This window comes from Mytilus trossulus, chromosome 1 (genome assembly GCF_036588685.1).
Source record: "Mytilus trossulus isolate FHL-02 chromosome 1, PNRI_Mtr1.1.1.hap1, whole genome shotgun sequence".
Taxonomy (NCBI): domain Eukaryota; kingdom Metazoa; phylum Mollusca; class Bivalvia; order Mytilida; family Mytilidae; genus Mytilus; species Mytilus trossulus.
Window position 1 is genome coordinate 12,147,014 of NC_086373.1, and position 13,284 is coordinate 12,160,297.

Consider the following 13,284-nt stretch of genomic DNA (forward strand, 5'->3'; position numbering starts at 1 on the left):
TGTGTAGAAATTTTTTGCTGAAATTGCAGTGTACTCTATTCTGAGGTTTTACCTTTTTTACTCATAGTCAACAATCTTATCTTATGTTTATTTCGTTGTTGTAAAGCTAATTGGTTATTTTGTTCATCTTCCGCTGAAAACAAATTGTTAGATAGAACATTGCTACACATGCAAGAGTAATAACAAGACTATATATATACATGCAGATGCCATGCATTTTATCTACATATTTTTTTCCAAATATAGAATATACTACGTAAAATAGGTAATCTACTAATACAGGGAGCATTCCAATACATTAATATAAATATATCTTAGTAATGTACTTTATACTAAATCATTGTAAAATAGGTAATCTACTAATACAGGGAGCATTCCAATACATTAATATAAATATATCTTAGTAAATAGGTAATCTACTAATACAGGGAGCATTCCAATACATTAATATAAATATATCTTAGTAAATAGGTAATCTACTAATACAGGGAGCATTCCAATACATTAATATAAATATATCTTAGTAAATAGGTAATCTACTAATACAGGGAGCATTCCAATACATTAATATAAATATATCTTAGTAAATAGGTAATCTACTAATACAGGGAGCATTCCAATACATTAATATAAATATATCTTAGTAATGTACTTTATACTAAATCATTGTAAAACAATCGGTGAATGAAAATTAACCTCAAATATGAATTTCAATATCAATGAGTCTTAAATAAATGGGCATTGTCATCTATACCCATGCATAACTGAGCAGAAAAATAGCATTCATTAATTACAACACAATGTTGTTCTATTGCAGTAAGTAATATACAAATATGGAAAACAATGTCTTTAAAATAAGGGGAGGTTACTCATACCTTTCTGCTTTAGATGTTTAATTGTTCTCTTCATGTGTTCTAAAAGGTCAAATTTGCTGACTTCAGAATCCATGGTTAGATCCCACATGGACAGACTATCTGGGGTCAGAATAGGTGAGTCATATATATCTGATGGAGCAAACGACAGGGTGGAATCTGTATCAGAATCCTAGAAAACATAAATATTCAAAATGTTCATTTCGTTCACAGAAGACAATAGAATAAAAATAATACAAATTATGTGACAGCAAACTTAATTTTTGTATTTGTGTGCTCTGGAAAAAAATGTAAGATAAACCTGTGGTTGTTGGTTTTACTGATTTAGATCAACCAAAAATTAGTGAATATAGTATCTTAAACCTATGAATGCTTGATTTACAAATTCAGACAAATAAAAATTCAATCATGAAACTTACCCCATCAGAATCTCCAGAATCAGAGTCTAATTTTCCTTCAAGAAAATCCTGGGTAAATTTTTTATCTGGAAATGGCACCTTAAAAACAAATGTATGATTATAATCTCATTTTAAATATGTAATTCTTTAAAAAAAAAAACATTATGATAACAGCCTTCACATTTCAACAATGATTTAGATATTTTTTATTCCTGAGCCAAATCAATATTCAGTGAAGCATGAAGAGCAGTTGCATCAAATTAGTTTCACTTTTTAAATAACAAACTGAATAGAAAGATTCAACTAAAAAGAATCAAAATTGTTAAAGAGTTATACTTTACAAACGTCAACTTTAACCAGTCAGTGAAATGAAAAAAAGCAATTTAGATTGTTCTTTTTGTCTTGTATGTGTCTTTCTAAGCTGAAAATGATGTTTTCACATAGCCGATCGAAAGGATGCTTTACTTACAAGATAATTTTCTAGAGTTACTGGTTCTGGATGGAAAATGCTGCCTTCATATAACACATACTGTTCTTCTGAGATATGAGATTCTGAAAAAAATAATACAGCATAAAATAAACTATATCTAATTCATGTTCTCCTCATTCAGCATACAGTTATTTTATGTTATTTAACCACACTGCTAATCATTGGCTAAATTCACGGGTCAAGAAACGGTCATACAGTCCTATCATGATCAATTAAGGTCTTGAATAAAAAGTATCATTTGATTTTGGTCAAGAATTTTTTAAATAAAAATTTACAATGATCAGACATAATGATTTGATAATTATCAGGTTCTTTTCATCAAATGTTGCATTTTTTGGTAAGTTGCAAATTCATGATTGGAATTCTTTCAAGTAATAAAACTGCATTTCAGTATTGATGATAATTCATAAGAAATAAATACCTTTATCAAATGTATCCTCATCTTCTATTCCTTTAATCTGAGGACAAACTGTAAAATAATATCAAATTAAATCTTAAGGACAAACTGTAAAACAATATCAATTTAATCTTAAGGACAAACTGTAAAACAATATCAAATTTAATCTTAAGGACAAACTGTAAAACAATATCAAATTTAATCTGATGCACAAACTGTAAACTAATATCAAATTAAATTTTTAGGAAAAACTGTTAAATAATATCAAATTTAATCTAAAGAACAAACTGTGTAATAATATCAAATTTAATCTGATGGACAAACTGTAAAACAATATCAAATTTAATCTGATGCACAAACTGTAAACTAATATCAAATTAAATTTTTAGGAAAAACTGTTAAATAATATCAAATTTAATCTAAAGGACAAACTGTGTAATAATATCAAATTTAATCTGATGGACAAACTGTAAAACAATATCAAATTTAATCTGATGCACAAACTGTAAACTAATATCAAATTAAATTTTTAGGAAAAACTGTTAAATAATATCAAATTTAATCTAAAGGACAAACTGTGTAATAATATCAAATTTAATCTGATGGACAAACTGTAAAACAATATCAAATTTAATCTGATGCACAAACTGTAAACTGATATCAAATTATTTTTTTAGGAAAAACTGTTAAATAATATCAAATTTAATCTAAAGGAAAAACTGTGTAATAATATCAAAGGAGTAGGTCTGGGAAAGGACTCATTTTGGCCTCAAATTTTAGTTTCATCTGACGAAAGATTTTGACCACTTTTTAAACACTTAAGTGTCTATTTCACTTGATTCAATTAGTTTCTGTGAAAGATTTTAACTGATTTTATCATTAAAAACGATCCGATTCAAGCTCAAATATGAAAAATCTCTAAAATATGTCAAAAAACGTCACTTTTCAGATGTTTTTTGTCAAAAATGAAAATGGCCGCATCCGTGTTCATTCACAACCTTTATATATGTTATGTATTATCATAAAATACAACTTACATTTCAATGTTAAGGATGAACATGAATGCGGCCACTTTCGTTTCACACGGAAACCGTAAAAAATTCAACTAAAATGATAGAATTTTGAAGATTTCAGTAATTTAGCATGAGTTAATGGTGCTACAACCCGATTAAGGTTCATTGTATTGCCAAAAACAGCCCATATTTATGTAGCAGACGCATTCAACTGTCCAATAAATAACTAAAAGTTATCATTTTTACAATTTTGTAAAACTGTTATATTTTGGGGCCAAAAAGGGGTCTTACCGGACCTACTCCTTTAATCTAAAGGAAAAACTGTTAAATAATATCAAATTTAATCTAAAGGACAAACTGTTAAACTTACATGCCAAGCGACATGATATTCGTGTGTAAAACACGCTTTTTCAACGGTTTACACACGAGGATTTTGTCACATGGTGTGTACACGATTTCACCACTTTACATGCAATTACAAGCTTTTTTGTTCTTTTCATTTTTTGCTCATTAGTGATATCGCTATTCTCTGTTTTTTCCCTTATTCGGCGATAAATACCGAAAAATTCAAAGTAATTGTTTGGCTGCCATATTCTTTATTTTTCTATATGGACAAACAGTTAAAGGTAAGTAGTTTGTGATTAATTTTCACAATTTTGTGACTTTCTTTCAAATTCACTTTAAAAGGGAAATGTGCACAGAAAGAGGTCGCTTTCAGGGCCTGTACCGTCGTCTAAAGTGCCAATTGTTAAGCCAAAACAATGTGTACGTACCAAGATTCAAGATTTATAAATTATATTTTGGAGTTCGAGTTTAAATAATCAAGTGACAAGTAACACATTGTGCATTCTATGTTGCAATGATAAAAACAATACATGTGAGAGGAGAAATACAATGTATCTATTTGAATAACATTTAACATGTTTATTTAATGGAAATCAAATTTATAAAACATTTTTCTTTTTCAATTTCAGTTTCAACAGATTTTACAGGCCATGGGGATGAAAATATCACAGTACTGTTGGGTCAGCTCTTATAGTACCAGCTATCTTCTAATGAATTTCCCAGTTTTGACCAGGCAATAGCAATGGCAGAGATAATAGATGACATTTTAAATTGCCAAAAAACCAACATTATGACATTCTTTCAAATCTTGATAAAGCTAATTCAGACAAATATCAATTCCTACTGTGGGAGAGCATTTTCATTTATAAAGAAATTGACACTGAATTCTTATCAGAACTTGACTATGTTACATTTAATATTGTATGCTGTAATCAATAAATGTAACTAAACTTGAAACTGGCAGTTGTTTTGAATATATATATATGTGCCTAGTGGTGGTGATTTAAAAGCAACATAACAGACCACTGTTTAAAATAAGTTTACAGTAGAATATATATTGTTTTTTTATATTAACAAATTTGTATGTGAAATTATGAACATTACCACATTCATATTAAAACGTACACATCTACGTCACGCGTTTTCACACGCTTTTTGACATGTCATGACATGATTTCCCATTGTCAGAGGTTGGCAATTATGCTGTTAAAAAATATCAAATTTAATCTAAAGAACAAACTGTGTAATAATATCAAATCTTATCTAAAGGACAAACTCTAAAGTAATATCAAATTTAATCCAAGGACACACTGTAAAATAATCTTATTCCATTTATGTACTTACCTTTACTACGATCTATTATATACAGATGATTTTTGAAAGCCACCAGCATGTTAGCCAGGTTGTCAAGGAAACATGCTGATGACAGGGTGGCTCCCTCATCATCTAAACAAATCTCTCGGAGTAAAACTTTAAACTCGTCCCAGATTCTAATCATTCCATTATCACTAAAATAAATGTGGAATATGGTATCATATCTGTGGAACGATTGTATCAAAACCACTAAATTTAATACAAAAACATAACAAGAGTGCACACACTGAAATGTCTCGCCTTCTTTACTAATCATTTATACTATATTGATAGTCCTAAGTATAAAGCTTTATTACAACTGTCACATACACTTAACAATAACCAAGATAGCTAAACAAAGACCAATGAACCATGAAAATGAGGTCAAGGTCAGATGAACCATGCCAGGCAGCCATGAACAGCTAACAATGCTTCCATACAACAAATATAGTTGACTTAGTATTACTTATAGTTTAAGAAAAATAGACCCAAACACAAAAACTTAACACAGTGCAATGAACCATGAAATTAGGTCATGGTCATGGTCAAATAAAACCTGCGGGACTGACATATAGATCATAATATATTTCCTTACAGTAAGTTGATCTTTGGCATATAATATTAGATAAAAAGACCAAAACTTAAAAACTTAACTTTGACCACTGAACCATGAAAATGAGGTCAAGGTCAGATGACATCTGCCCGCTAGACATGTACACCTTACAATCATTCCATACAACAAATATATTAGACCTATTGCATAAATTATGAGAAAAACAGACTGAAACACAAAAACTTAACTATAACCACTGAACCATGAAAATGAGATCAAGGTCAGATGACACCTGCCAGTTGGACATGTGCACCTTACAGTCTTTCCATACACCAAATATACTAGCCCTATTGCTTATAGTATCTGAGATATGGACTTGACCACCAAAACTTAACCTTGTTCACTGATCCATGAAATGAGGTCGAGGTCAAGTGAAAACTGTCTGACCGGCATGAGGACCTTGCAAGGTACGCACAAACCAAATATAGTTATCCTATTACTTATAATAAGAGAGAATTCAACATTACAAAAATTCTGAAGGTTTTTTTCAAGTGGTCACTGAACCATGAAAATGAGGTCAAGGACATTGAACATGTGACTGACAGAAAGTTCGTAACATGAGGCATCTATATACAAAGTATGAAGCATCCAGGTCTTCTACCGTCTAAAATATAAAGCTTTTAAGAAGTAAGCTAACACTGCGGCCGCTGCCGTAGCCGCCGCCACCGGAACACTATCCCTATGTCGAGCTTTCTGCAACAAAAGTTGCAGGCTCGACAAAAATTCAATGTTTCTTATACGTAATGATGTATAAATGCATTAGAATCCATTTATGAAAAAATATTGGTCATCAATGATTTCAAAATATGCTGTATAATGCACACTATGTTAAATGATTCAGTATAAAAAAAAAAATTACATACAGCAGATTTATCTCAAATAGTCTGGGTGTCCTATATTTGTCTAAATGCCTCAGTGTCCTATATTTGTATGGATGCCTCAGTTTGGATTAATAGGCAAGTGAACACTTGCAATGAACTACTGACCAACCAATTGACTACTAAGGCTTCTCCCTTTTCTTTAATTAATTGAGAGATAAACTGGAGTTCAACACCCCTTTCAACAATGTTGTGCACTTTCATGACGGTTAGTTTTTGATGGTGTAGGAAGCCAGGGTGCCTGTAGGGAATCACTGACCTTTGGTAGGGAAAATGATGATTCTAGTCAATAAAGATTGAAGTCAAGCACACCTGCAATGTACAGAGTTTGAACTCAAGTGTTAAAATGCTAGTGATCACTGCAGATGAATTATATCGATCACTTGGTTTACAAGGCCCATCCTTTCTATTTGATTGATTGATTGTTGGTATTTTAATGCCACCTTAAAGTGCCACTTTTGGCTATTTCATGGCATCCAGTTTTTATTGGTGGAGGAAGACAGATCGAGTGCCCTGAGAAACCGCCAACCTTGAATACGAAAACTGAAGTTTGACACCTGCTAATAATACTTACCTACACGAGCAAAATATTTTCACGTTTAATGATCCATCCACTGATACAATCTTACTTCTGTGTTCTTTTTGTTTCTTAGGAATAATATCTTCTCTTTTAGGTTCCTCTGTTAAAATCAAATAACAATTTTTCATTGCATTGTTTATTTTGTATCTTTTAGCAAATTTATAAATACAAATGGGTATTTTTCACATTATTTGGCTTCTTGTATTATGCTTAACATAGGGTGTAGCTATACAGATTACATTATAATAATATATTGCCAAAACATTTGGTCAAATGCACATGATAACAATAAAATTCTGCTTCATAAGAATTGGTTAAAGAGAGGTGTGTGATTATGGTGCAAAATGATAATGAAAGTCAAAGTCCCATAACTAGTAGAAACTAACAAATGAAGTATATAGTAGTGTCAACAACACCTGATGACTACAAATCCTATCAAGTATGAAGGTTTTCAGAGAAATGAAGGAGTCACATTTAAAATATGTCAACACTGAAAAATAATAAGACCCACAATTTGGCAGTACAGAATGACAAAATTTTTAGCTAATGGGCTGAGAGGAGCTGCACTCATACAAACATGAAGCTGATAACAATTTTCAGGGATGTGGAAATATTTGCTGTGAGCACTTGTCCCTGGGCAAAAAAAGTTACTTGCCCTGATGGTCACAATAAATATTGAAGGATTTCATTGTTGGCAAATAGGACAGTAGGAAATGGGTTAACATCAATTGGACAGAAACCTAGCAGCAAACCAACCAATGAAATGACAGTTAAAGGAAAATTTTACCACAGTTTTTTAAATAAAAATTGTAGCCAGTAGGTCCATATACTACAATTGAGGACAGTGATTGAAGAAATGGAAACTAAATATTTAAATAGATAAACTATTGATTTTTTGGTGTTTCTCTCAACTCACACACTTGTTTTTTTTCTTGATTATTGATAATTGTTTTGATGGGCAATTAAAGTGTCTCTTCTATTTACCACTTGACAACAAATAATGTTGACCTTTCATCTATAAATAAGACAAACAAGAATGTGTCCAAAGTACACAGATGCCCCACTCGCATTATCATTTTCCATGTTCAATGGACTGTGAAATTGAGTAAAAAATACAATTTGGCCTTAAAAGTAAAAAGATCAACCAAAAGGGAACATGTGAACTAAGTTTCAAGTTGATTGGACTTTAACTTCATCGAAAACTACCTTGACCAAAAACTGAACCTGAAACTCACAGTTTTAATTTCTTTGTTCAGTGGACCATGAAAATGGGTTCAAAAGTCTAATTTGGTTTTAAAATAAGAAAGATCATATCATGAGGAACATGTGTACAAGTTGATTGGACTTCAACTTCATCAAAAACTACCTTGACCAAAAACTTTCACCTGAAGTGGGACGAACGGACGGACAGATGAACAGTACGACAGACAAAGGGACGGATTTGAACTTTCTCTTGTATATTTTTTTTACTTGTCCACGGGTAACCAAGACAAAAATAATGACTTGTCCGGTTCTTCAAATGTACGAGTCAGGCATAGCATTTCTACAGTTTACAAGGTGAACAGAAATGAATAATAGATGGATGGACTACAATGAACACATTTCTGATGGGAAAGATGTGTTTGCATAATAAAGAACTGCAAGAGATGAGAGACTTGCTTCTCTTAATGAATATGTATGAAATCATTACAGTAAATCTTCGTCTTGAAAGGGCAAACAGATTTTTTTTCTTTTTTTCCCACAGTAAAATACATAATCATATGTAAGTTAAGGGTCCAGGAACATTTTTACAATCAAGACTTACGTTTAGCCTTGAAAAGTCCAGCATCTTCAGCTGGTTCTAGTAAATAATAATTCAAATGTCCACTTTCATGACCACTCAAAAATGAGGAATTCTGAAAAAGAGCAAATATCATTTAGATACATGAATTGCAAGAAAGTGTCTTAAAATGATGAACTGTTCAGTAGCATTGTTAAAGGACTTTATATTTCATATGACTAAGACAAAACTGATCTTTGCAAATGAATTTTTTTTTCCAGCACAGTCACACTTTTTAAGTGAGAAAAAGAACTAGTTTGAATGGTAGAGATAAAAGATACTAACAATTCTTGCATAGCTTGTTATATCTACGTCACAGTACAGTTCATGGCTAAGTTCTAATTGTGGCAGGGTCCAGATCTGTACCATCATCAACTCTTTAGACCGGGATACAGTTATCAAAGAATTATGGTTTTCATCATGTCTCATATCTGATATCTGTAATAAAATGTTTTAATGAAATGTATGTATATATGCTTTGTGTCAAAAGTCTGTTTGCAAATTCATGTATTTGACCCAGAAATTAGAGATCACTTTTTTAGTTGTCTCCCTTAGGAGGGACATCATTTTTTCTATTGACAATGGAAAGCTACTAGAAAGAGCAAATATATTTGTCCGTTATGTGAAGCAATTAATTTTAAAAGTGTATAATAACAGACTCAAATCGGTAATTGGCAAATGGACTATTATGAATAAATCCTCTTTCATATTTGTTTTTCCAATTATCTCCCTTTATAGTTTACACAAATATGATCAAAAGTCAAATACACTTAATAAATTGTAGAAAATAATTTTTAAAAAATAGGTTCTCATACTAAAAGAATTATTAGTTCACTGAAGTTATAAAGTTGTTACAAATTAAAAATTATATTGTAAAGAAAATACTATTACTTTATACATAATAAACAGCTGCGCCATGAGCCCATGATAAGCCTGTCGACTTGTGTGGAAGTTTTATGCAAAAATCATTAATGGTTTCTGAGAAAGTTTCAATCAATAACAATATATTGTTTAGGAGATACGGCTGGACAGGTGAACTTAATATCACTAAAATAAAATTTTGAATCAAATCCAAAAAGTATACAGATCTTTAGATTAATTTAACAAAGATGTGTGTAAAGTTTTAAGCAATAATCATAAATTGTTTTAGAGATATGGAGCGACATGTAAAAAAAACCTCACCCTTTTTTACAAAATACTCAATAACTTAAAAATGAAATTTTGAATCATCCACAGATCTTAAGATTAATATAACTAAGAAGTGTGTAAAGTTTTAAGCAATAATCAAAAATCTTTTTTGAGATATGGTGGGACATGTGAAAAAAACATACCCCTGTTTTAGTTACAAAGTGCCGCAACTCAAAATTTTTTTTTTTAATTTTTACCAAAAATTATACAGATCATTTGACCATCATAATAAACAACTATATTAAGTTTCAAGAATTTGGATAAGTCGTTCTCAAGTTACGGTGCGACATGTTTACCCTGGACAGACAGACGGACAAACACCGGACATTTGTATACCATAATATGTCCTGTCAAATTTTTGACGGGCGTATAAAAATGTGAAAGTAAGATGTATATGTGTGGAGGTTAAATGTATGATATTTTCGCTAATATAAACAACACGTCTGTTCAGCCATAACTTTTAATAACAACTCAAAAGGTCCACGATGACGCCAATGGTAATGTACAAATTAAGGAACGCTGTTATCCCGCGATAATCTCGACAATATGTTTTGTGACTTTGTCCTTTTAAAGGCAATGGTTGACATTTTTCTTTTTGTTTAAAAAACAATTTATTTTCCATCATTTTCAAATCTTTCATGAAAGCAAGTTTCAAGGTTTCCTTTTACAGGGTTCATTGGGGAATGCCAATAATTTAATTATTGATGTCACTCCACTTGTTAACTTCAGAGACTATCTATTAGATCTGACCAGCCACAACAATATAATTCATAGATTGCACATGTCAATTTTTTAAGACTGTTTGTTGACCTTTAGTAGTCTTTTGGGGTTTTTGTCATTGGGTTGCTGTCTGATTGATGTATATCACACATCTCTTTTTACTCCTCTTGATAAGAGAGAAGAAACATTTCTTCTACACACAGTACCACTCATGTAGTGTACTAATTTTCAATGAAAGGAGTAGGTCCAGTAAGGGCCGATTTTGGCCTCAAATTTCAGGTTCATATGATGGGATTTGGAACTCTTTTAAAGTGTCTACTTCAGTCGATTTAATTAGTTTATGTGAAAGATTTTAACTTATTTAGTCATTACAGACGCTCAAATTCATGTTTAAATAATATAAATCTATAAAATATGCCATAATCTGTCACTTTCAGATGGTTTTTGTCAAAAATGAAAGTGGCTGCAATTTTGCTCACTCTCAACCTTTATATATGTTATGTATTATCATCAAATACAACTTAAACTTAAATATTAAGTATTTGACTTTCCAATAAATAGCTAAAAGTTTACATTTCAACAATTTTGTAAAACTGCTATATTTTGGGGCCAAAAAGGGGTCTACACTGAACCTACTCCTTTGTGTTTTAAAAAGTCAGAAAGAATCATAATTGTTTTTTCAACTTCATCTTTTATCAACCATATAATTCTTACAGCATCTTTAGACGCTTTAAATTCCATGTATTTCTGACCAATGATAACAGGATCTGTGAAAAGGACTCTTCCATCCTGCAATAAAAATCATAATTCTATGTAAGAATAAAAATAAAATTTGATTTTTCTATAATTCATAACATAGACAAAATATTACCAGAATTTAAAATTTAACAAAATGTAAGAATTCTACAATGTTACATAAAGTGTAACAATCCTGTTAAATTTAACAAAATGTAAGAATTCTACAATGTAACATAAAGTGTAACAAAAAAATTTAACAAAATTCAATCATCCTGATTAACTTTCAAAATATCACTTTCCTGTAAAATGAAATAACATTCTGCCATGAAACCCCCAACTCAATCACAGAGCAATATAAAATTATCTATACACCATTAAAATTGTATCTAAATTTATTGATATGGGAAGGGTGAAATATGGACACAGGAGACAGAAAAGTTTGGTCTAAAAGTGTCTCATTGGCACTCATACCACATCTTCTTATATCTACACACCTAAATAAACCTTTAAAACTTGTTTTGGACATATAACTTTCAATATCTATGTATGTCTGACAACTAAAATCTGTAATCAAACCACAGTTGGTCTGTTTAGGTTACTATAACAACCACTAATATTTTATCTAGATATACCTCTAGACCCATCAATAAGTAGCTATGTCTAATAGGACTACAAAATCCTTCATCAGTCCACATCATGGCTGGACTATTCAGGTTACTGAGACTGGAACAATTTGCAGCTATTTCATTTCCCATACCATGTTCAGTAGCTCTGTGTGCTGGACCTTTGCCTACAGCTGCTACTTTTGGAGACCTAAACATAATAAAATGTCAGCTTTTTTTATTTTCCTACAGCTGCTACTTTTGGAGACCTAAACATAAAAATTTGTAAGGGTTCCGCGGAACCCAGTGTCTCGCCTACTTTTGCTGTAAATCACAGGCAACAAAATGAGGAAAAAAATCAATAAAAATATTCCTCTTGATACTATCTTTTGATTGTAAGAAGCTTCTGTCCAAGTTTGGTAAAAATCTAGGATAGTTAATGAATCTTATAAATGTTTTGAAAACTTTAACTGCAGACTGTATGTAATGTTAACTGGAAGAAAATCTAAGTCCATTTAAAAGTAAAATACAGAAAAAATGGAGTTATTTTTTTACAAAATTTACTTCTTGATACTATCTTATGATCATAAATAAGCTTTTGTCCACGTTTGGTACAAACCCAGGATAGTTTAAGAAAGGTATTAAAATTTTAAAAACTTTAACCACAGAGTGAATGTAATGTTTCCCAGCAGAAAAACTAAGTCCATTTAACTGTAAAATACAGAAAAAATGGAATTTTATTTTTACAAAATTTAATTCTGGATACTATCTTGTGATCATAAACACGCTTCTGTCCAAGTTTGGTACAAACCCAGGATAGTTTAAGAAAGTTATTAAAATTTCAAAAACTTTAACCACAGAGTGAATGTAATGTTTCCCAGCAGAAAAACTAAGTCCATTTAACTGTAAAATACAGAAAAAATGGAATTTTATTTTTACAAAACTTACTGCTGGATACTATCTTATGATCATAAACAAGCTTCTGTCCAAGTTTGGTAGAAATGCAGTATTGTTTAAGAAAGTTATTAAAATTTCAAAAACTTTAACCACAGAGTGAATATTTGTGGACGCCGACGCCGCCGACGGAATGTAGGATCGCTTAGTCTCGCTTTTTCGACAAAAGTCGAAGGCTCGACAATAAAATGTCAGCTTTTTTTTATTTTCCTACAGCTGCTACTTTTGGAGTTGAGATTAACAGAAATACAAATATTGAGTTTATTCTCTGAAAAATGGTATATGTTATCAGTACAGAAGTCATGCAAAAATTAGCTGTTTCAA

The 13,284-nt window shown here is 31.0% G+C and overlaps 1 protein-coding gene across 3 annotated transcripts in view; it reads right to left on the minus strand.

The window, feature by feature from the left end:
* Nucleotides 1-13,284, minus strand: part of LOC134715372 (uncharacterized) — a 62,936-nt gene that overhangs the window by 31,921 nt on the left and 17,731 nt on the right. For all 3 annotated transcript variants that reach the window (XM_063577531.1, XM_063577526.1, XM_063577516.1), the window contains exons 13-23: nt 12,037-12,217; nt 11,381-11,455; nt 9,044-9,196; nt 8,744-8,834; nt 6,934-7,039; nt 4,860-5,023; nt 2,182-2,229; nt 1,740-1,822; nt 1,292-1,369; nt 876-1,044; nt 53-133 (exon numbers count right to left, since the gene is read on the minus strand). In XM_063577531.1, the coding sequence (XP_063433601.1) occupies nt 53-133; nt 876-1,044; nt 1,292-1,369; nt 1,740-1,822; nt 2,182-2,229; nt 4,860-5,023; nt 6,934-7,039; nt 8,744-8,834; nt 9,044-9,196; nt 11,381-11,455; nt 12,037-12,217 (1,229 nt within the window). The remainder of the gene's footprint in view (nt 1-52; nt 134-875; nt 1,045-1,291; nt 1,370-1,739; nt 1,823-2,181; nt 2,230-4,859; nt 5,024-6,933; nt 7,040-8,743; nt 8,835-9,043; nt 9,197-11,380; nt 11,456-12,036; nt 12,218-13,284) is intronic.